The following is a 24478-nucleotide window of genomic DNA, read 5'->3' as shown; positions in this document are numbered from 1 at the left end:
TGTCAGCCTTCAGAACCCTTTTGTCCCCTTCCCAAGATGCCTTCACCAGGGGATGCAGAGGTTGTGAATGTACATCTATGCATATCAGATTGAAGAAATAAATGCTATCTCTGTGTTCAGCTGTACATTCTAGAAGTTCTCTCTCTGCCCTGGAGTCACGTTTGAATCCTGCTCGTGGCTGTGTCAGAGTTCTCACTGCAAGCCTTGGATAAGTGTCTTGTTGATGGTCAGGGATTGTTGTTGCCTGGGGGCATGTCAAAAGGAGACTTGTTCAGAGATGCTGATTGATCAGGAATATTGACTTCACTCAATCATTTATTTTTTTCCCTTCCCTAGGAACCTACTTACTGTACACACAGCCAAAAAACCAGAGGTCTGTTTCTATCCAACGTAGCTAGAGGCAGACAGAAGTTAGTGAAATGTTATTTTAGCCTCTAACAACCTCAAAGGTTATGTTTTTGTTCTGACAGTGAGGCTTGATTATAGTAATTCTTGCAACTCAAACCTTAAAGTAGGACATCTCTTCCAATTTCAGCAGGCAATGGTCTCTCACAGCTCTGATCAGCAGTTATTTTATTAGAAAGGTTCTTTCTTATTTTCATGTGGCTACTTCTACTCTTGGATTATTTTCTTTTAAATTGGCAGTAGATGATTTTAAACCTGAGAACGGTCGGGTATGAATTATGTACAAGACATAGTCCCAAGGAAATGGTTACAATTTGATTAATGCTGGGGTAGGGGAATGCTGCTATATGGCTTTGACCTTCAAATTGCATCTTTTAAATGGTGAGCTGCAAGATGTATCTTTTTCATTCTGGTGTCTATTAAATTTGGTTAATTTACTTTAAAAATTAAAGAGTTGTCTGTCATATATCAAGATAATCAGTTTTTGTTTGCTGAACAATCTTGCTCATGCTTCTGTGAGGGGGAGATGTATAAAAATAATGCTGCTTGGAGGAGAGCTTGGGAGAATCCTGATGTTTGTCTGTCTGGTAAAAACAGTCATGGCAGCAAAGACTAAAATGTGTTGTGTAGTTTGCTATGCATGTGCATTATAGATCAAATCCCTGTCCCCAAAAATTCAGTGAGATTGTGCTGATGTCAGCACTGAGTGTCTCATTACTCCAGGACAATGGAAACCAGAGGATGAGCCAGTTATCATTCCAAGGGGCTGCAAACCCTGCCAGTTGCAAGGAGCTGGCAAAGGCAGCTTGGAAAAGAGTTCAGCCAGTGATGCCTTTTTAAAATAACAATTGCTCCCTAAGATCGTTTAACTCCTACAAAAAAATCCCCAAAAAACAACAAAAAAGGGAAAGGAGGCTTTTTAAACCATTGTGCACCTGATGTGAGCACGGTGAGCTGCAGCCCCTTGTCTGGGAAGGATCTGTGTGTTCTGAGGCAGGCAGGAGAGGCATTCCAAGTGTTCTTGCTGCATTGATGCTTCAGCATTTCTTCAGTCCTCCATGTTAGAGATGTAGCCACTTAAGCAAAACTGCTGATAAGCATTATGCAAAAATTACTGAGGCAGTTTGATCAAACTTCTGTGACTTGCTGTGAGCTCAAAGGTGACAAAGATTTAACTTTCCCCCCCATTTTTTTCCTTGACCAACATGCAGGTGAAATATCTGTGGAGTCAGGTGAAAAATGCTTTGTCACAGGCAGTGAGGGTTTGGCACGGTGTCATGTTGGTTATGTGTACAATGTCACGTGCAAAATGACCTGGATACATCAGAGCAGTGAAATATTTCACTTACACTGCCACATCCACCTGAATATGGAATTACTCGGTGTGGTGGAGGATGTTGGATCATTTAGCTGGGAAGTTATTCAGCTTTTCTTGTGGCTTTGTAGCCAAACTTAGACCCAACAAACGGAGAGGGAGAGCAGTTACCTTGTTATCTTTGCAAACTGCCATGGCTACACTCTTACAGAAAAGTTCTGCTTTGAAATTGTCAGGATTTAGAAAAGATTCTGCTGGGGAGAGGCATCAAACATCTCTGTGTGATACTGGTAGAGGCCAAGCAGCACAAAAACTACCCTGGAATGGTGCTGAGTGTTTTCACTGTGGGATTTTGGACAGCTTGGGTGTCCAGAGGCTTGGGTTCAGATTCTGTTCAGTGAGTGCAGATAACAGACACCACTCTAACAGCAACAAACTTCAGCTGTCTCACTCAGATTCCTATATTGGTGTTTTCAAATTGTGTTGTTTTCCTTTTTTTCCCTGCAAAGTCTGTTGCTTCTCACTTGTTTCAGGCCCTTAAAACAGTATTTCAGTAGCTTTGCTGGGTAATTCTTGCTTTGAGCAGTTTAAAGTATTTTAATTCAAAAATCTGGGGTTTTAAATAGAAAACTTCTACTCCGAGTGTTTCTGTCATCTCATTATTGTGTAGAGCAGCAGTTTCACATTACTCTGTTTATTTACTTCCATTGGAATCTGAGGTTTATATAGAAAGTTTAATTGTATAAATCAGGTTTGTGTCAATGTTTTGATAACTGGCACAGTCATATAAAGGCAAAAAGGGAACCTGTGAGGTAAGAAATGCTTCCAAAAGACAAATCTCACTCCTGATATGAAAGAATGGATTTTTCCCCAGTGCAATTGAAGTAACTGGGAGGAATTGTAGTCCAAAGTGGAGACTTTGTTCCTTTGCATAGTTTATTTTAGAGGTTCATTGAGCATTAGGGAGATATTTTTAATGGTGTGATAAACACTCAGCCTGTGGAAGAACTGGTGTTTACTGGGGTGTTAAGGGAGGGAAATTCATGTTCTAAAGTCTTGTCAAAAATGTCATTTTCAAGCCTGTATATTTATCTGTTGCAATATAGATTTATCTCCATATATGTATTACTTCTTAGAAATCCTTGGTTAATAAATTTAGCTAAATATCTGTGAATAACAATATGCTTTAAAAACCTGACATGAATTATATTTTAATATTTAAAGATACTCCTTATTCAGAATTCACTACAAATTGCAAGAGTTTTATATCTGAAGGCTGCTCCACATTTTTTCTTTACTCCTCCAAGAGCACCACACAGACAGAAGGGCATCATCAGTAAATATGAACTTTACTGGCTCAGGTGAACTGTGGGAAGAATGGAAAGGAGAGCATAAAAGTTCTGAAGGCCTCCAGGAAAATTGGTAATTTTGAGAAGGTGCTGACTGAAAAATTTGTTTATGTGCAGTATGCAGATTGCTTTTTCCTGGCTATTGTTCCCATGAATTCTTTATTCCCTGATCATTTTTAGCTTCATTTGAGGAAAACTCTGTCTAATATGTGATGTAAAGAGAGAGGGAGCAGTGGGATATGAGTATAAATTGTTTAATGGATTGACATAAAAATAAGTGTGCTGGGGAAGAGCTGAGTGCTTTGGACAGCTGAGAGAACTCATCAGAAATAAAGTACTTGTAACCTTCAGGCTGCCAGAGCACTTCTGTGGATAACACTTGTCCAAAGTGAAATTGTGGCTTAGCACCTTTTGAAAAATGAGTCAGCAACTTCTTTGGGTTTGTTAGCATTATCAGATTGAACATTTGAATTTATTGTTTAAGAAAGATTAGTGGACAGAAGTGCCTCTTCCTCTCTCATTCCCCTCCTTTAATGAATGGTTTGCTGTGTACAATTTTCTATTAAGTGGGAGGGGTTTTCTCATGTCGAGAAACAACAATTTGAATTAAGAAGAAAAATAGTTGGCAGATGTGAGCAGATGTCATGTTTGCTTCTCTCCACCACTAAAATGGGGGGGAGGGGAGTGACTAAATAGACTTCAGAAAGTCAGAGAACACTTACTGCTGGTTTTTTTGCATGAATTTGAATAATGTTCTGAGATAAGGGTTTCTTGAACTGACAGCTTCTTTTACCTTCCCTTTCTGTGACAAGGTGCACCTCACTCAGAGCAGGTGGTCTGGTGAGCAAAAATTGGAGTTTTAATTGTGATTTCCATCTCAGACCTTACACTTTCTCCACATAACACAGCTAAGAGCTCTCTGGTTCTGCAGTAAGCTGAGGGAGGAAAGCTTTCAAGAATTACATCCTGGGGCAAGTCCTTGCATGGAAACTTGCTCATAACTTGGTGGTCCTGAATGAAGCTTCATCCATCCTAAATGGAGCACCTGACCACAGAGAATGGAAACCTGTCCTTTGTGTGACCATCCAAACACAAGATTTGTGTTACTTCAGTGTCCCTGCAATTTCAGCACCTTCCATGGCACTGCTGCAGCAGGCAGCACTGACAGAACCAGAGCACACAGCCTCAAGCTGCACCAAGGGAAATTTAGGTTGGATATGGGGAAAAAGTTTTTTACAGAAAGGGTGATAAAGTTCTGGAATGTTCTGCCCATGGAGGTGGGGGAGTCCCCATCCCTGGGTGTGTTTAACAAAGCCTGGATGTGGCACTGGGGGCCAGGTGAGGGGTTGGGGCTGGGCTGGAGTCAGTGATCTTAAAGGTCTCTTCCAACCCAGTGATTTCCTGAATTCTGTGAAATCTGTAATATGCCAAAACAAAATTAGGCATAAAAACTGGAATTAGCTCCTTCCATTCAGTCTTCTAGAAGGTCCTGGATGCAGTGGATGTGCTTGGAATGATTGCTTGATATGACAAGAGCTGTGTACCAACCAAAGTGTGTAACCTTTGAAATGGTGAGGAGTTTATTGTGCAGCTAAAGTCCAATACCAGCCAGCTCAGGAGTTAATGTTTGCTCTGCTGAGCTGCTTCTGGTCCTGCTCTGGAGCTGAGCTGCTGCCCCTGGGACAGGGCTGTGCCTGGGCATCCACCAGGGCAGAGCTGGGGAGCAACCTCAGCGCTTGGCACGGGCACTTCACACACTTTGACTTTGGACTTTTGTTGCTTTTTGTTACAAGAGCGGTGTGTGATGTTGCCTTAGTGAATTACTGTGTTATCTTGTAGCTTTACAGTTTTTAAAAACAAGTTTTAGCTCCACTCCAGCCCTGCAGTAGGGTGGTGGGGTGGGAAACTTGTGGTGAGGTCTCTGCTTTGGGAAACGCTGCTCCTTGTTTTTCCTTGTCTTTCCCAGAAAATTATTTCATGGAATGATTCATCTGTAATGATGCACACCTCCTCTTTTATAAATGATGGGGCAGGTCTGTTTACTCTTATTCTGTCCCTCAGAGTTCCCGGGAGTAACTTTCTTTTCCTCACAATACTGGCCTTGTGTGGAATATAGCAAAATACAAACATGGTCACCATGTTTTGGTTCCAGTAGTATTGAAATTCCCTTCTCTGTCATCTGTCTTAAATATTGTTTATTGGAGTAATCTGTAGAGTTTTTTCCTAACTAAAACTCTTAGGTGTCTGGTTTTCTAGATGCTCTCTAATTTAAGGATATCAAGACTTTAGTTAATAATATTGCAACCTTTTAAGCTTGTAAGTGGCTTCCAGAGAAAGGTGAAGGGGCTTATTTCCAAGGGGGATTTAAAATGCAAGGATTTGGTTGTGTTGCTGAGGTTTTCTGACCATAGATCAAAGCAGGGGAACTAAAATGCTCTGTGAGGCAGAGGGGAGCAGGGAGGACACTGCTGTCAGAGCTGTGCTGCTGAGCCAGAGCTGGACTCAGCCCCTGGAGCTGTGCAGGGACAGGGGCTGGGACTGAGGAGCAGCCTGTTCTCACCTGGGCTCTGTGTGAGCTTGGAGCAACGACCTCCACAGGTCCCCTCTGACCTAAATTATTCCATGGCTACCCAGAGACTGGAGTAAAAATGTCTCCTTATCTATGTCAGACAAGCTTCTCCTCTCTGCTTTTGTACCTGGAGTACAAAAGCAATGGCACTTGGAGAGTGACTCTGCCAGCTTAGTCCAAGCAGACCAGGAGCACATCCTGAGGGATAGATGGAAACCATAAAATACCAGGAATTAGAGCCATAAAGGTAAGATCTGATTGCCACTGATTTAAGGGCAGTATCTCAAGCTTTATTATATTATTATCCTCCTGTTGGTGTTGCTGAGGATGAACGATATCAGATATATTCTGGGAGACACCCAGGAACCTCCAGATGTCCCTTGTTTTACCTGGGTAAGGGAATTGGAGTGCCAGTGCAGCTCTTTGGACCAGTGCTCGTGCCTTGAGGGCCTCTAGACCCTGTTCAAACACTGAGCAGGAGCCAGGGTTGTGGAAGAAGTTGCAGCTCCTTGTCATAAACCTTGCTTTTCCATTTGGCAAATCAACTTGGCTTGTGCAAGTTGGATTCCATGCCTGTGTTTGATTTGTGGGCACAGAAGATGTCAGTGTTTGACTTCAGAATCCCATCTGTAGCAACTGGGCATTGTCTTGCTGATTTTTCTCTCTGTGTGCATCAGAAAGCAGGGCTAGGCTGCTTAAATATCTTCATTTTTAATGTTGAATTAAAAAGAAAAATGACAGTTTTGAGTCTTCTGGAGAGAATCATGTTGCTCTTACCAGTATTCTGAATCTGAGCATTTTTCATCATCTCTGGCAAATTGTTGATCATTGAGGGTCAGTTGATTGCTGACTTTTGTTCCTGGCTTTCTTCAGTCAATGCTACTTAAACTCACCAGGATATATTAAGTCTGGCTTTGGTAAACTTATTTTTAAGCCTAATTGTCACCAATTGTGCAGGATGAGTAACCCAGACTCACCAAAACAGGAGCCACCTCACAGACAGATCACACAGTGCTCTTGCAGGCTGCAATACATAACACACTGCTGCTCCTTGTTTCCTTTTGTGCACAAATAACTGTTGAATCTTCTTTCCCTCTGGGGGATGAGATATTTTTACAGCTGATCACTTTTAGCAGTTCCACCATAAAGCAAGCAGAGTTATCTGAACATTGCAGGCTGGCTTTGGTTGTGTGTTATGCTGTGAGTATCTCTTAAAAGCTCGTGGGAGAGAAGGGGGTATTGTGATATACATGCAGTGAGAGCATGGGATAGAAAGGTGATTTCTGCTTCCCCTGTGCCTTGCAGAAGAGGAAGATGGGGTCTGGGAGAACGGGCTGTCCTACGAGTGCCGCACTCTGCTGTTCAAGGCTGTTCACAACCTGCTGGAGCGCTGCCTGATGAACAGGAACTTCGTGCGCATCGGCAGGTGGTTCGTCAAGCCCTACGAGAAGGATGAGAAACCCATCAACAAGAGGTAGGAGCCTTTACTTTGCTCTCCTGAAGAACTTGAGGGTTTATTCTTTGTGCTTAAGAGACTCCTGTGGATGATTTATTTCTGGAGCCTGGGTCTCTGCTCTTTCTTATTTTGCGGCTTTTTTGGAGCTCTTCAAAACTGTCTTATGATGAAAATAAGTAATGCTAAGCATGGTAAACAATCTCTTCTGTGTTGGTACCTGTGTCCAGACCATGGGTGTTGGGAAAGAAGGTAGAGTCTTCCAGAAAGGAAGAAAAAGATACCGGAATGAAGGTGCCTTTTTTAAGGTCCTGAGTGAAGGTATCTCATCTTTAAGGTCCCGAGTGAAGGTATCTCATCTTTAAGGTCCCGAGTGAAGGTATCTCCTCTTTAAGGTCCCGAGTGAAGGTATCTCATCTTTAAGGTCCTGAGTGAAGGTATCTCATCTTTAAGTCCTGAGTGAAGGTATCTCATCTTAAGGTCCTGAGTGAAGGTATCTCATCTTAAGGTCCCGAGTGAAGGTATCTCATCTTTAAGGTCCCGAGTGAAGGTATCTCATCTTTAAGGTCCCGAGTGAAGGTATCTCATCTTTAAGGTCCCGAGTGAAGGTATCTCATCTTTAAGGTCCCGAGTGAAGGTATCTCATCTTTAAGGTCCCGAGTGAAGGTATCTCATCTTTAAGGTCCCGAGTGAAGGTATCTTCATCCTCTGAATGAAGGACTTTATAAAGGTCCACCTGCCCTGGACCTGCAGGTGACAGGAGCTAGTTCTGCTTGCTACCACCAAGAAAGACTCATCATGGAGAGTTCCCACCTGAGCTTTGGATAAATTGCATCCCACGGGAGATGCTGAGAGTTTGGAATGTCAGCTCCTGGTCAGAGCAAGGATGGTGTCTGGGAATGCTGCTGTTAAAAGAATCCATGTGGGCCTCCATGCTGGGGGGGAGGAGAGAATTTTTGATCTAAATTGGAAGGACTTCTTCTCATGGTTCTAACGTGGTTTGACACGGTCTATGTTGCCTAGCAATAAATAATGAAATGAATAAAACTAGGTTAGCTGGAACAAGTTTAATCGCTGTTCCCAAATCAGCTTTTAAAATCCAAAGTAATTTAAAGCTTAGATGATGGGATTTTTTTGTGTGGCTTTTTTTTGTGTGTGTGTGTCTATGTATGTGTTAAGTCTTGCATGCAGGAAATTTTGAGATCAGTGGCTTTGCTTGTTGGGTGTGGAGTTGGCCATTGTTGGCATCTTCTGCAATAAATTTAAACTTGAAAGAAATTTAGAAGCTGTTTTGGAGCAAAAGAAGCAGAAGCACATGTTTGTGTGTGTTTCTATTAGTAGTTGTGAACTGCTGCTTTTAATTTATGTATAAACTTGTCCTTTAGTTCCAGGCATTTCTTTCTCCACCCTGGTCAGGGCAAATGTTTCCTCTCTGGGGTGTCCTTGTCCATCCATTTTTTTCTGCTATAAATCAAGAGCAAAGAGTTTACTTTTAACTATTTAGGTCAATATTGTGTTGGCACAATCTGGGCTTTCCTCCTTTGAGGAACTGGTTGACCAAATTGCCATTTGAAACTAGCATTAGTTATGTCCTGGATTCTCTTGGAGTAATTCTATAAAGCTCTCTAGAGCAGCTGGAAAAGCTGCTGAAAGCTTTTAAAATAAAATAGCAGTGTTTGTTTAATTTGGAAGCTCTGATTTTTTTTTGAAGAAGGTCAGAATGTCAGCATGCTTGATGAAAATAACTGAAGGAATTGTGTGCTTACTCACACAATTTCATCATATGTAGCCCAGAACTACTGGAGAAATATGTGAATAGCTTTGACAGATCTGTGTAAAATATTTTATTGTTGAGAAATGTCAGTATTTCCTACCAGATAGTGCTCAGAGCATCACATGGCATTGAGCTGGCTTCTATGGAATGAAGTGGGGGAATGGTGAACAGATGTGTGCTCTCGTGGCAAATTTGGCTCATCCCTCCTAGGAATATCCAGAATTGGGATCATCTCTGCTCTCAGGAGAGTTGGGCTCTTCAGAGGGCTCAGTTCAAGCTTGTGGGAGAAAACCAAGCACTGCCATGGGTGCTGTGTGGTGCCACCTCTCAGCTCCAAAGCCTGGAGCACTCTTGAGTGAAAGGAATGTTTCTCTCATGGCCAAAGTTAAACGTGACACTGCAGCAAACCCCACACCCAGGGACTTGCAGCAAGCCTGGAGAAGGCTCTGAATGCTGCACCTGGGGTGCTGATACAATTCCTACCAGACAGCTGCTCTAAAATTAACAGAAACTAAACCTTAATACAACTTCTGCATATTTTTCATTCCTTAGGATCCATTTAATCAGCCAAACCTATACCAAGTTTATAATTTTTTGTAGATGTGGCTGATTTAATTAAAAACCAAACTAAACCCCCAGCAACCCCTCTTGTGTTTGTGAATATTGATGCACAGATCTTAAGAATCAGTTTTGAAGCTGTATTTTTGTCTATCATCCCACATTACTCTGCTGTCTTTGGGACTGTTCTTTGCATTAAGGTCAGAAACCCTGGGAAGGAATTCCTGTGCCTGTGTAATTTGAGGTAATTTGGTATCCTGGGGATGTGAAGTTTGCTACCAGTGTGCTTTGGATCATAATTTATCTCAGCCTGCTCTTTGAGGCTTGGCCAGCCACTCTAGAGACTCGTTCCCTGTGTTTTACAGCTGCAGATTTCAATCAGGTCGGTTGTTCTTGCTGGAAATCTTTAGTTTCAAGGAATTTGGCTGGAAATGGAGCAGGCAGTGCCCTTGGTGTGGAGGTGACTCCTTCCCTGGGCTTCCCGGGGCTGTGGCTGAGCGAGCTGCAGGACCTCAGCCCCTCTCTGTCCCTGCCTGTCCCTTTGAAGGATGTGCAAATAGAGCTGTTTCTTTCATGTCAAGCTGATCCCATCTGGATTTTTCCCAGTTCTCTTTGAAAGCCTGTGCTTCCAGAAGAGAGATTTTCTGTGCTTGCTCTCCCAACAATAGCCGGCGGTGGTGGCGCAGCAGCCAGGAGGGAGGCTGTGATTTCCAGTAGGTGTTGGGCTGTGAGAACAGCTCCTCCAGCAGCCCTGCCTTCCTGGCTCTTGCTCTGGTGGGGTTTTTTCTCCTTGTGTAAGGTTATATTAAAATAAAGAGTCCGTGTCATTGTAGACTTTCATTTTAAAAGGAAAGTCCTGGAGGTTCATCATTGACTGTGGTGTGGCCGTGAGCAGGTGAGCAGGGAGGTCAGAGTGAGATACTGTAATAGGTGACTCCTAAACAAATAATCTCATCCAACTAACCTCTGTTATATGAGATCTGTTAAAACTTCTGTGGGAGCAGTAACCCCTCAGCTGTGCATTGTGCAGTCACGTGCTGCCAGGTAACAGCCCTGACCTGCCCTTCCCTCCCTCCCTGCTGCTCCCAGCTCCAACAGCACTGAGCAAAGGGAGACTCATGGATGGGCTGGAATCTGAGCTCTGAGAACCAGTTCATCAACTTGGAACTATCTTATTTGGGTAGAGTTAGAGTTTGGTTATAGTTTAAATTTTAATTGGTGGATTTTTTTTAAACACATTTTTAAATAAGGTTCTTAAGAAGAGCAGTTATGAGTAAAAACTTTAGGGTTAAAGATTAATTAAACTATTTAGTAATTGAATTTTTTTAAAGTTTTTTTTTTAGGATAGATTCTTTGAATATAGTAAATATTTTTTACAAAGATTTGAAAGTAGTTACAGATAGGATTAGGAGTTTGGATCTGGGTACTGAAAGTGTGAAGGTGGAGGAAGTGTAGCTGGATGAGAGATGGATGATTTAGTATGAAACTTAAAAGAAGAGAAGTTGTGTTATAGTTCACCATTCCCCTGCCTGGGGAAACTCTCTGAGGGTTTCAAGTCTGCTGGTTCCACTCCTGTTTCCAGACAGGGCAGGGATGGAGCAGCTCCCTGAAGCAGGCTGTGTGTGCTGGGGTCTTGCTGCCCATTTTTAAGTGGGTGATTTCAGTTTTCCAGATGAATAAAAAACCACAGAGAGGATTCTGCTGAAGATGTTTGCTGCAACCAACCAACCAAAAAAAAAATAAAGTTAATCATTGTCTCTGTATCTGTCACAACCTGTTTTGGACACTTGGAGACTAAAGAAGCTGAAGCTCGTTGATGGGGTTGAAATGGCTACACATGAAATTAAAATTTGACAAATAGGAATGTAATTCTCTTTTCTCCTTTCCAAGCAGTAGTTTTGTTGCTGCTTTCAGGGATGTGGTTGTGTATGTCTTACTGTCTTATTCCAGAATCCCCTCATCCATGGGAGATGGAGACTGATCTGTCCCATCCCACTGTGCTGGTTGGATTGCTTCAATAAATGCCTTTGGATGAGTCTGCTCCTCTCACTCATTACTGGGGTATACCTGCAATAAATATGATTAGGAAAGCTGTCAGATTAAATACTATTTTAGATACAAATTAAAGAAATCAAATATGACACTCCTAATGAAGTACCAAGTGTTTATGTGAGGGGCATCTCTTGGAGTTTTTGGTAATAATTACAACTTGCTAAACTTTAACACAATTGAAATAGCAGTAAGCAAACAATTGAGTAATCCTGAATTGGTGGGTGGATCTGATAGACAGCTAAAAGTCTAGAATGCTAAAAGCTGCTATATTACTTGTATGGTTGCTTTTTTTTTTCCTTGTAATTGGGAAATAATGCAGCCATTGCAGTGGGTGGCAAAGCAGAACTTGTGTCTGACGAGTTCACTTAAAAATGGTGAAGAAACACCAGAGAAAAACACCACACACCCAAACCAAAAAATACAAAAACCACCCCAGAAGCCACTTGAAAATTCATAAGTGATAAGGTTATCATAACTTGCTGCACAGGTTTCAGGGGAATTCTGTTTACCACAAGTCTGGGTTCAGATTTTAGAATGCCAGGCCACCATTCTCTTTTATTTCTCACAGAAATAGAAAATAATAAGTGTATAACTTCATGATGCTGAAGAACATTCCAGATACCAATTTGGCTTTATTTTAAACCTTTGTACATGTAGTTATCTTGTTTTGAAGGTGTGCTTATCATAGTTCTGGAGAGGGATTTTATTTTTCTCTACCTCATCTTGCCATGAGGAAGAGGTGGCACTGTGGGTGTGATTCCTGCAGGCTGGAATTGGCATGGCCATGGCTGCAATGTGAGTTTGGGGGGAATTTTTTAAATGTGGCCCTGGGAATGGTCCTGGTGTGCCATCAGAAATGTCTGCATTGGCATGAACAGCTCCTGCCTGGCTCTCTTCACTGCCCTCAAGACAAAGGGAATGCTGCTTTGAACCCCCAGTTCTGCCTCTTTACCTCCCTTCTCCAGTTCCCGTGGTCATCTTCTCACAGGAACAGGGAATTTTACTTCTTGATCCCCTGGGATGCTGTTGGGAATTATTATCATTAAGGAACAGAGCAAGATTTCTGGGTGCAAAATCTCAAAAAATTCCTTCCTACTTGAGAGAGTTAATTACCCAAAGAAGGTTCACTCACAGGTTTTGGGTTTATTTCTGTCTATTGAGTCTGCAACCAAATGATAGTGCTGGAATATTTTCTATTAAGGCTGCTCAACACTTTGCAGTGTAAATTTCCTCCCTATGTTAATCTTTAAATCAAACAATGTCAACATTTTTTTGCAGCAGCTCTAATGAGGCTGTTCTGGCATCATGTCCCGGCAGGAGAGCAGGTGATGTTTTTCCTTTTGCTGTAGACAGCTGGAATTGAGAGCTGCTGTAAGTAGGACAGTGCAGGATAAACAGCAGGAGCTGAGAGCATTGATCACATGATTGTCTCTTTGGAATATTGGGTTGCTACAGAGACTACAAGCAGACAAATTTAGCACTTTACATCACAAAGCAGTTTTCTCTTATTTAGCTTAAATTACACTGGTAGTTGGTTCATCAGGAAAAAGGGAAAAAAATGAAATGGCTCTGGGTTTTTAGCTTTCAAGTATAAATCTGCTCTTTTTGTTCACTGAACAATAAGTCAATACAAAAACCATACAGATACTTCAGATTTTGTTAAATGACATTTTTATAATGTATTTTTGTTTTGTACTCTGAAAAAATCTGGCTTAAGAAGATGTTTGTAAATGTTTCAGGATGGGAAAGAGCAATAGAGGGAAAGCTGTTCCCCTGGCTTTGGAACACAGGGGTGTTTAGAGCTGTTATCCTTTTCCCAAAGAAGTTCTGGATCTTTATTCTGTAGAGCACATCTATATTTCCCTGTGAAAACTCAAGTTCAGGTAATTGAGATTTGCAGCCTCAAATTAAAGGATGCTAAAGTACAAGGTGGCAGCTTTATCAGTCTCATTTAAGTTCTGAAATACAAGAACGTGAACAAACTCTTTCTAGTATTGTTTGTAATTGTATCTGGAAAATATATACCTTTGTGTGTATATATAAACTCCTTGCTGCCTCCTGAAAAAATCAGTTTGCTTCCTTTTAAATACCATGCTGGAGTTTTAGTGTGTATAAAACTAAACTTGGTTTTATTGGGATGAAGCTAAGGCCGTTAATAATGAAGTTAATTTAAAATGTGGCAGTCTAAGGCAGCTGAGGCTGATTCTGGAATACAGATTGCTTGTTACATTTGTGTTTGTTTTAGTGCACATAACTCAGTTATGGAATAAATAAATATTTTTAACTCTCAGGTCTAAGTCAAATCAAAACATCCTCAGCCACAAAGAATGCTTTGGAGAGCCTTTTGACAGGAGTCATTAGTGATGTGCTTTGAACTGGAAGGGTTTTTTCTACTTTGCTATTAGCTATGTTTTTCTGCTTTGTGTTATCATCAAAATCAGCTTTCAGCTTATTTCCCTGCCTGGCCATGGGGAGTCACTCAGGGATGCTTGGAAGAACATCTCTGCTCCTTGGCTTTGTCCAGAGTGAGAGAAGCAGCAGGAATCCCAGCTCTGGATCCTTCATTTCTGGTACAGAACCTGCAGCTCCCTGGAAAATGGAGCTGTGCATTTGCTGAGGGTCACTGCACTGCTTTTAGTGCTTTCCTTCTTTCCTGTTTTGCTGATCACAGCACAAGCACACTGAATTTCCTGCTCCTTTGCAGTCAGAATTAAGACTGGGGAGTTTGGCAGTTCAGGGTTGTGGATGGGGAGTGGGAATTGAGGATGTCACATTAGAAATAGGATGGGCTTTTGGAGCAGCAAAGGTGGGAGGGAGGTGGAGAAGAAACTTTTCCTCAGTACCTGTGGTGTTCCAGCTGCAGCTGGAAGTGTCCCAAAGAACTGTTCTGTTGTGTCCCAGCTGGGTTAAAAGGAAAAGAAAATAAAAAACAAACAGGAAGGGAAGAGACTCAGGGATCCATGGGGGTTGTGTGTCACCTTAAACCTTTTTTCCTTATAATTTTTTATTTCCAAAAGAACCTATTTAATTGTAAGGTTGTGTTCTCCATCCCAGGGATTTATTGTGGAAGGGAACTGTCAGATTTTCAAGAGGATGCTCTGAATGGATTTCAGTGGCAGCCAGTGGTGAAGGACAGCTCTTGGGAGAAGCTTCCTTGGGTGCCTGAGGTTGGGAACTCCCCATTCCTGGCAGGGATGGGTCCCTGGGGAAAATGCCCCACACTGGCCAAGACGTGCCACCCTCTGCCATCAGGTTATAGCACCCTAATAATGGTGCAGGTAATGAATGAACTGGGGCCTTGGCTAACTGTGCTTGTGCTGCTAGGCCAGGGCATTTCCATCCCTGCAGTGCCTGCTCCTGTGCAGGAGGGGCTGGGCTGCACTCCCTGAGGACTCTGTAAATATTTTGGTTGGGTTAGCAGAGCTTTGGCAGCAGAAGGTGCTCCCACTTCAACTCAGAAGTAATTCACAAAGACAAGCTAGGAAAACAGGAGATAGTAATTACATAAACCAAACATTTTCTCTTTCAGCTGAAACATTTGGATTTTTTTTTTTAATTTGCTATTAAAATGTGCTTTTAGTTGGAGCCTTCCTTGTGCTGGTGCTGCCATGGGGAGCGATCTGAGTGTGGATTAGTGGGGTCCTAATGCAGCCAATGTTTGGGAAGCACTTTGAAGATCTAAAGCTCTACAGAAGTCCTAATGTGGAGACAAAACCAGGCCTAATTACCTTTTTATCAAGGAGATATTTTCAGATTTGCTAATGGAAACCTCCTGTAGATGTGGATTTTAGTGTGGTCTCCCCTCCTACCCTTCGTTATTCTTAAAAAGGTAGAAGTAGAAATTGTATTGGATTTATCCACAGCAGCTTCTGTTTTTTTCCCCCATAAAATCATAATCCTTTGTCTCTGAAATGAAAACATCTTTGTTTTGTGTGATTAGAGTGAAGAGGGAGCATGGGGGAATCAGATGGTTTTGCACAAATGTATTTTAATGGAGTGTAGATGAGGACTGAAGGTTGCTTCAAATAGCATTATTCCCAAGGAGTCTCTTATTTTAATTTTTATTTGTTTTTAAAGTTGCTTTCAGGATTGGACCTCAAGCTAATTGAATTCTGTGTGTTCAGATCAAAAGTCATAAAGAATCCTTGTTCTGATGGCACTTCATATCTCTACTCAGAAATCACTTGAAAACTGGATTATTGATACCTAAATTCTGTGACTGGAACTTTAATGAAATTAATTAGAAATATTAACGGAGCAACTTGATGTTCAGAATAAAACAAAAAGGTTTTTTTAGGATTTTGTTTTCAGAGCTTTCTGAATAAAAGTATATTCAGCAATACATGATGGTAATGGTGGAAGTACAAAAAAGAGAGGTTATCAATGCTGACTTTAGTCTCAGATTTTTTTATTCCATATCTGACCTTAAGGATGTCACTGATTCTCTCTTCATGCAGAATAAAATTTCAAAGTGTTGAGGTGTAGAGATTTTTTTTTCATATTTCAGTGGTGAGATGCTCTGCACAAATTACCAGTGATCTTCTGAGCTACCTAAAATAGTCTGCAAATAAAAATAGGATGAACTCTCCGTTAGCAGGCAGGAAACCACCAGCCTGATTCTGTTACTGTGTCCTTGACTGAATTGTAAAGATAATTTGCCTATTTACCCCAAAGTGCTACGTGGCAGACTTTTTGCTTGATTAGGATTTCTGGCTGTGAGGTGAGTTATGGAGAGGATTAGAGGAGGACTTAAAGAAATGGTGGGGGAAAAAAAATTACCCCCCCCCCCCTTTTTCCTTTTCTTTAAATCAGATTATGGTGAAGTTTGGAATATTCCTCCCAAGCTGAGTTTGTGCACTGCCAGCCAGGCTCTAGAAACTTAAAGAATTGGAGGATGTTCAAATGTATTAATTGAAACAAAACAATAATAAAAAGCCTGCATGTTTGGAGAGTTTCTGGCTAAGCCCATACAATAATTTGTGTGGGGGCATCCAGTACTGTAGGGCTCTGGTTCTTCATGTTCCTTCCTCCTTTTCTCCACTCCCTCCAAAGAGCTTCCCTGTGGTTTTGATTTGTTTTTTTCTGTTTTAATTAGGATTCTTTATTTGTATTTCTTGTGATTATTTCCACATGCATTGCTGTTTCTTAAGTTCTGTAACCTGAAATAATTTCAATGTGGGGAAGCAGTTTCTGAGCAGACTGGCTCCGAGGAAACAAACTGCATTTGAGCCCATGAAGTGTTAATTTTGTCTTTCAGGTTAAGCTTGGTTTCAAAGCCCGCTGGTGCTTCCAGGGGATACTTTGTGTCCCGGGTGGGATCTGTTTCCTTATCCCGAGTTTCCAGACTCCTTTTTTTACTCTGTATTTCTCCTGTGAAACATTTTATCCTCCTGGCCAGAACTCTGCTGCACCTCTAAAAGAAACCCCCCGGTGCTGGGCTTTGTTCTGCTTTTCACACTTATATTTATAGCCAGGATTAGGGGAAATTGGGTGGAATTTGGGTTTCCCAGGATGAATTGTGGCAGTGGATCCTCTCTCCGTGCCATGGAGGCAGAGCTGGCAACAATAGCAGTGGCAGCACTGGGTGCTCACTCCCTGATTATTTTGATGGAAACCTCTTCCCTGCTGAGCTGGGGGAGAAAAGAAATCTGATTTGGGCTCCTTTTTTCTTGTTTGTAATTTTGGATTTGGCTTTTGCATGGTGACCTTGAGTTTTCCTTGCTCCTCCTTAGGACTGCTTTTGCTGAGATGAATTGAAATGCTTCTGTTATCATGCTGATGCCTCCCTTTGTCTTGGTTTATCTGAATTCCATCAGATTATGCCGTGATTGTTTGCCCTTTATCTGGCTAACAATGGGCTGTTTACAAGAGGTGAAGCTTAATTGCATTTAAAGTGTATATAGGGAATATGTGCTTTTATTTTGAAGTTTTATCTTGCTCATGCTGAGCTTCTGAATCGTGTCTGTCACAGGGAACCAAGGCACTGCCACCTCCTTCACCCTAAAACATCCAATATGGTTTGGGAAATAAAATTCAGTTGGAAAATGAGTCTTCCACCATTTGCATAAGGATTACAGTTTAATCAGATTTCCATACTGGAGTTCAGTGGTGTGTCCTGGCCTCGTGACTTCTGTTACACTTGAAGGCATCAACAAGATGCTCAGCTCCATCCTCACTGCATTTTTAAATGTAACTTTCCTGGCATTCCTGAGCAGTGTGGGTTTCAGCTGGTACAAAGCAGTTCATAATTCATCCAGATCTTGCCTTTTTTGCCCTTAAAACACAATTAAACCTGAAGAGCAGATGAGCAAAGCTGGAGAACTGTTCTCCCTCAGAGCAGCTCTCAGTGGGGTCACTGCAACTCCAGCTTTAAGGTGCTGGAGTAAAAATGTGCTGTTCTTCCTGCTCCTCCACGAGCACTCTGAGGCTTCTCTCATCCTTTTGGGATGGTTTTGGTCCTCAATTTTAAATCTGCTTTGTTTTTATCACTGTTCCACCTTTCTCCTCCTTGACTCTGAGGCTCGGTGGTGAGGGTGAACAATCCATTTCCATTTCCATTTCCATTTCCATTTCCATTTCCATTTCCATTTCCATTTCCATTTCCATTTCCATTTCCATGGAGTGAATGGATTGTGCCAGTTCCAGAGACTTTTCATTCCCCTTGCTGTTCCCCATCCCATCATATCCCTCTGGGAAAGAAACCCCTTGGAAATGGCCCTGGAAATGTTCCCAGCACCTGCAGCTCTGGAGGTTGTGTTCTAGGGGGGTTGTTCTGGTGCCTTGGGGCTCTCCCTGCCCTGGGGCTGTTTGTGCCTTTCCCAGGAATGCCAGACTGGTTTTAGCCTAAGGAACAGGAATGTCCCAGAGTCTCCATTGCCACCCTGGGCTCTGGCTGCTGGGGTCAGGTTGTGCTTTTGGGGCACAGAGGTGTTGCATTCCTTTCCAGGCTGCAGGAATTCATGGAGTGTCTTTTCCATTGGGTTATGCAGAAATGCTCTCCAGAATCTGCTGTTCTGACTGACTAAAATCAGTGTTTCCTGTGACCTCAGCCCTTTTTCCCTGAGACTGAGCAGGGTTTTGCTGCTGCCTCCTTACAAAGCAAGATTTATTTTCTCACCAGCACTTTATGAAGTTCTTCTCAGCTTCTCCTTGACCTTGGTCCTTCTCTGGCCATGATGTTGGACCTAATTTAATGTCCAAGTGAGCAGCATCCTCTGCTTTTAAACATCTGCGCTCTTCCTGCTGGAGTGCATCAGTCTGGCAGCCACTTGGGATAACTTGTAGCCACTCTAACTGAGGAATGTTGTGCCTGTACAGCTTCTTTAAAAGGGGGAAATAAAGAGTTTTCCAGGTGGGTGTGAGGATGTGCCACTTCTAGCAGGGATCTGCTTGGTTTTGCCTTCTTTTCTTGCTGCCCTTTAATTAAAATTGGTGAAATATATTTCATATAAATCATGGAGTTGATGTGGATGCAGATGAAATGTTCTCCTGGTTGTCCTTGCAGGGGTCAGCTGTGGTTTTGTGCCAACAACACAGAGCCAGGCCCCAAAAATGAGAAATTCTGTGCAGGCTGATCTTGTGGAGTGAAAGGTTTTGTGCAGTTGCTCACTAATAACTGTGCACAGCACTGGGAAACAGCATTTAAATCAGAGGTGTAGGAAGGAGAAATGTTCTTTGTTGGGGAGTTTTGTGCTGTTCAAACCTGTTGGGTTTTTTTCCCCCCTAAAACTCAGGACCATGAGAGAAGCTGTCAGTGAAGCATCTGCTGTTAAACATTGACACTTGCCTTAATGACTTTAATTAAGAATATCTTGAGCGTCAGTTTTTTAAATTGATTGTCTCTTCCCTTTTGTGTGTAGGTATGGGATTTCATTTTTAGTTACTTGATTGGCTTCAAGAACACGAAGATAAGATTCAATTTAAATAACAAAACAAAACCACTTCTCAAAGCTGTTGCCATTCTTCTTGCTCTTAAATAAGTGACTTGTTGGCTGATATTAAATTCTGCTTAGTGAGGCTGGGACAGGACAACCTAGATATGACCTCATTAAAAAGAAAATATGTTCAGAAATATTTCAAGAGATTTTAAATAAATGCATAAGGTATAAAAATATTAAATTACAAGTTTTTGTCTTGCAAAAAATTATGGTTTAAATTTCCTCAAGATAGCAAAATATAAAGTGTCAGACTGAAGAAATTGAAAACTTGGTGTCTGTTGTTTTCCAACTGATTTTTCCTTGGGTTTGTAAAGGGAACATACATTCAGCATTTTCTTGCTATTTACAAAGAATGGTGTTTTGCTTACTTCCATTAATGAATATATTGTGAGGAAATGCCTGAAAACTACTGAAAAGGAGACCAACTCACAGAAATTCTGTGCTTCAGACTTCTTTTCTGCTGTTGCCTTTGCAGTGAGCACTTGTCCTGCTCGTTCACCTTCTTCCTGCATGGGGACAGCAACGTGTGCACCAGCGTGGAGATCAGCCAGCACCAGCCCGTGTACCTGCTCAGTGAGGAGCACCTCACCCTGGCCCAGCAGTCCAACAGCCCCTTCCAAGGTGGGATTGCTGCCTCTGGCACCTGCATTCCTCCTCTGGTGCTCCCTGAGGCTTTGGGCAATGGGGGCAGAGCTGCCCAGCTGTGCCCAGCTGTGCCCAGCTGTGCCCGGTGCTGTGTCCTGGCCCTGCTGCATCTGCAGGTGGAGCATTTGCATATTCATCTCCTGGCATGTAATTGAATCATTTGTCCTCATGACACCTTTCCAAGTACTGTCATTTTGGTGACTTAAATATTGTGTTGTTTCAACCTTATAACCCCCAGATACCTTCACCAACCCCCTGTGAGAAATCCAGTTCTGGCTTTAACCTGTTCCTCAGTGGATTTAACCTATTCCCACCCTTTTCCCTTGGCTCTTCCTTGCCTGTAAATCCCTGTGGTTCCCCCAGCAGATGCAGGCTGTGCTCTGGAAGACAGAGGAGTGCTGGGGCCTGAGTCTGGTCAGTGGGGCTGTGTGATCCCTCCCTGCAGAGCCACCTCCCCTGCATGGCCACACACCTTCAGTAGTGCTCAGTGTCCAAAATGGCTTTTTTACCTGAATGCAACTTAACAGCAGCTGTGCTTCCCTCCTATGGACAAGACTAAACATGAAGCAGATGATTCCCTATGTATTCCCTGTTGTTGTAACCAGCTGAATGAAAGGATGAGAAAACACCTAAACTCTGCCAGGACCTGGAAGTGCTTCTTTATCCCACCTGTATCTGAGACTCTTTGCAATCCTAGATGGAAACTTGCCTGTTGCTTGTTTGAATGGATTAATTTGTAGTTTTTATTGTGGTTCCTCAATTCTTACAGTACCTCTGAATTTAACAATGGGAACCTATTGCCAAAAGCTTGAGTAGTGTAAATCATGATTAGGCTGCATTTTGACTTACCAGTGGTAAATTTGGTGTGGCTGAAATAAGAGTGCTGCTGCTGCAGAGAGGAAGAGGGAATTTGGGATGAATATCATCTCCAATGGATTTTTATTTCTGTTTTAGTTATCCTGAGCCCCTTTGGGTTGAATGGCACACTCACAGGGCAGTCCTTCAAGCTTTCTGATTCATCCACAAAAAAGCTGATTGGGGAGTGGAAGCAATTCTACCCTGTCACATCCAACTTGAAGGAGGGATCTGAGGAGAAACAAGAAGAAATGGATTGGGAGGATGATTCTTTAGCTGCTGTTGAAGTCCTTGTTGGTGAGCCTGATTACCTTTAATTACTGAAATAAACTAGCTGGATAAACCTGCAAAATTCTGAATGCAGAAGTGACCCCATTTGATTCCTCTGCAACAATGGTGGTTGGGTTTGGTTTTCCTGTTTGATGCTCAGGACTCTCTATGATGGGTTGCTGCTCAAAGTGGATTTTGCAGACCTATTAGTAGGAGGTCTTGTTCTAATGTGCCTGAGAGGGAAGATTTTAAAAAAATAAAATTAAGAGAGTAAAAAAAGCCCTGGATGATCACTGTTGACATCTGAGCTGAATCAAAAGCAGGTTGTGCTGTTTCAGAGTCCCTGCAAATTCAAACAGAGCAGACTTGCCTTTTAGGGATGTCTTCAAAACCACAATCCTGGAGAACCTGATGTACTCAGGCACTGCCTTTATCTGCTGCTTTTCCCAAAATCCCAGCCCCTGGATGCAGTGGATTGTTCTGTGGGCTGGGGACCTTTGATTTGCCAACAAATGCAATCCCTTCTCTGTGAGGAGCTCGTAGTGCAGTGATGGCTGGAGACCCTCGTGCTGCTGGGGATGTTGGCAGTGCTACATGATGCTTAAAAGGATTTTTCCAGCCTTTTATAAAGCAAACTGACAGAAGCAGGTAGCAGCATGTGGATGTCTCTGCCTGTACAAAGCCCTTTTTATTCATTCACCCAAATCTTCTGTGTGAAGCAAATCAGGTAATGATGGAGGTGACAACAGATGGTTTTTGTCCAAGGAGATGCTTCAGTGGGTAGAAAGGGTCTGTCAGCTCAGGAGCTGCTGCTGAAATGATGCATTTGGTGCCTGTGAGTGTGACTGACTGGGCACTGCCCTCTCTTGCAGCTGGTGTGAGGATGGTGTACCCAGCGTGCTTCGTGCTGGTCCCTCAGACAGACATCCCTGCTCCCAGCTCCGTGGGGGCTCCCCACTGCTCCACTGCCTGCCTGGGGGTCCACCAAGTGCCTGCTTCCACCAGAGACCCTGCCATGTCCTCGGTCACCCTGACGCCACCCACGTCCCCAGAGGAGGTTCAGACAGGTGGGAAGGAATTGCTTTCTGCACGAGGGAATTGTTTCCATGGCTTCTGCTAACACAGCAGTGTTCACAGGGGACTCAGGTGCTCTGTGTGCAGCTGCCTTCCCTGGGAAATCACATTTCTGTAGCCCTAAGTTTGTTGTAGTAAAACTGATGGCACCAGCTGTGAGCAAAATGAACTCCAACTCTTCTTTAAGCTGCTGAAACTAGAGCTGCTTACCAGTATTTTGGATTGCTCTGGGGAGGTTTTTGGGGTTTTTGCCCTCTGTGGGCATGCCTGTGTTCTGACACAGCTCCACAACCCCTGTTGTGTCCTCAGTCATCAGTGCAAGGTGATGTTTTCTCCCAGTCCAGGAAGCTTGGCTGTAGTTGAGTTTCCAGTAAGGCTGTGTGCCCTCTGCCCTGGGTGTGAGCAGGCCTTATGGGGAGCTGATTTAGGTCACAGCAGGTGAGACTCACTGATAGTTTCAGGTGACATTTACATAAGTTTTATTGTGCAAAAGAGGTTTTGTTTCTTTTTTCCTTCCATGATCTTCTGTTACCCAAGCTTGGCCCTGTTTTTTAACCATAATCTTGACTTTGCTCAAGTTGTTTTTTATTTCAGGTCACTTTCATCAAAGATAAAGAATATCCAGCCCACTTATATTTGATGTTATTTAAAATAATAATAATAATAATTTTAATAATCTGCTGCTCTTCCTAAATTTTCTGTGTGTTTTTATTTCCTAACACTGAGTCAAGAAGTCCCTTTTCTTCCTCTGGTGCTTGAACAGCACTGGTAGACACTGCACTGTCTCACTGCCTGAATCTGTTTCCTCTGGTGCTGCCTTTCAGTTGATGCTCAGTCTGCCCAGAAATGGGTGAAGTTTTCCTCAGTTTCAGATGGATTTATCTCGGACAGTACCAGCCATCACGGTGGCAAAATCCCCAGAAAACTGGCCAACCAAGTGGTGGACAGAGTCTGGCAAGAGTGCAACATGAACAGAGCACAGAACAAGTAAGTACTTATCCTCTGAAGCCAAAAATACCAATATTTTGTGTGTTGCTTGGAGCAATTAGTTCTGTTAAGGGTGCTGTGACTGCTGGTGGAATGCACTTTACTCTTCTAATAAACCATTTCTAAAGAAGTTCATTTTTTCCCTAACTATTTAGGAATGATTTACTTAGTTCTCAGTTTAATATGTCAGGAAAAGGCTATTTATCCTTTCTTTGCCAAATCCCTTGTCACCAAACTGCTCTTGAGCTTTGCCAGAAGATAAGAGAAGAACATATGTTGCTCCCAAATAACTCTCCTGGTATTGAATCCTAGGAGGAAGTATTCTGCTACATCAAATGGCTTGTGTGAGGAGGAGACAGCTGACAAGGTGGCATCCTGGGATTTTGTTGAAGCCACGCAGAGGACAAATTGCAATTGTTCAAGGTACAGCACTTGGCAGAGGCACAGCCCAGCCGTGTTCACCGGGCTCCAGTGCTCAGGAGAGGCTCCTGATCTCTCCTGCAGGAGTAATTAAGCAGTAGCTGCTTGGAGGAAAGCTGGAACAAAATTTGTATCTCCTCTCCTAAATGTCATTGGAGGTCTTGAAATTCTGCCCAAGGAGTTGCTGCAGAGGTTGGAGTGGAGTGAATTGGCTGGGGGGAGCTGCTGCCAGTGCAGGGACAATTCCTGAGTGCTGGAGCTCCGTGTGGATGTGGGCAGTCACCATCTCAGGAATGGGAAGGAAATGTTATTTATTTAGGATTCAAGGACCTCTTCAGAGGGCTGTGGCATTAGCCTTGAAGGGAGAAAGCTGTTACAGGAATAAAAGCCCCAGACCTGCTCTCTGGGAAGGGTGGCATTCCATGGGTGGCTGTGTGGAGAACTGCTCCTCTGGGAGTGGATGCCAGTGTGTGGTTTTTATATTAGCTGGGAAAAAAGGGATCAAAACAAAGGGCAAAAAGTCTAAGATTAAATATATAGAAATAGATGTATATAATACAGCCTTTTTTGAGGCTGTAATGCCACAGACTGTTAATACAGGTATTTAAAATAAATGGAAACATTAATTTCATTGAATTCTCAATTTCTGTACTTATGGCAGAATATTCATCTTTAGGTGACTGAAGTGTTGCAATAGGTTTAAACACTTTTTCTGATTTAAATGTTACACTGATTACCTTGCAGGGAATATTGGTATCTTAGGAAAAAATTACTGTCTGGAGGATGGAGCATTTTGAGAGAAATGCATTTTTTAA

General features: G+C 42.6%; 1 protein-coding gene across 1 annotated transcript in view; it reads left to right on the top strand.

Moving 5' to 3' along the window:
• The window catches only part of MED13 (mediator complex subunit 13), a 54789-nt gene that overhangs the window by 5669 nt on the left and 24642 nt on the right, over positions 1-24478 (top strand). Inside the window, exons 3-8 of the mRNA XM_009094817.4 lie at positions 6944-7112; positions 19888-20033; positions 21012-21209; positions 22055-22249; positions 23081-23243; positions 23556-23666. Of these exons, the coding sequence (XP_009093065.1) occupies positions 6944-7112; positions 19888-20033; positions 21012-21209; positions 22055-22249; positions 23081-23243; positions 23556-23666 (982 nt within the window). The remainder of the gene's footprint in view (positions 1-6943; positions 7113-19887; positions 20034-21011; positions 21210-22054; positions 22250-23080; positions 23244-23555; positions 23667-24478) is intronic.

This window comes from Serinus canaria, chromosome 19 (genome assembly GCF_022539315.1).
Source record: "Serinus canaria isolate serCan28SL12 chromosome 19, serCan2020, whole genome shotgun sequence".
NCBI classification, from domain to species: Eukaryota; Metazoa; Chordata; class Aves; order Passeriformes; family Fringillidae; genus Serinus; species Serinus canaria.
This window is presented reverse-complemented; position numbering and strand designations above follow the sequence as displayed.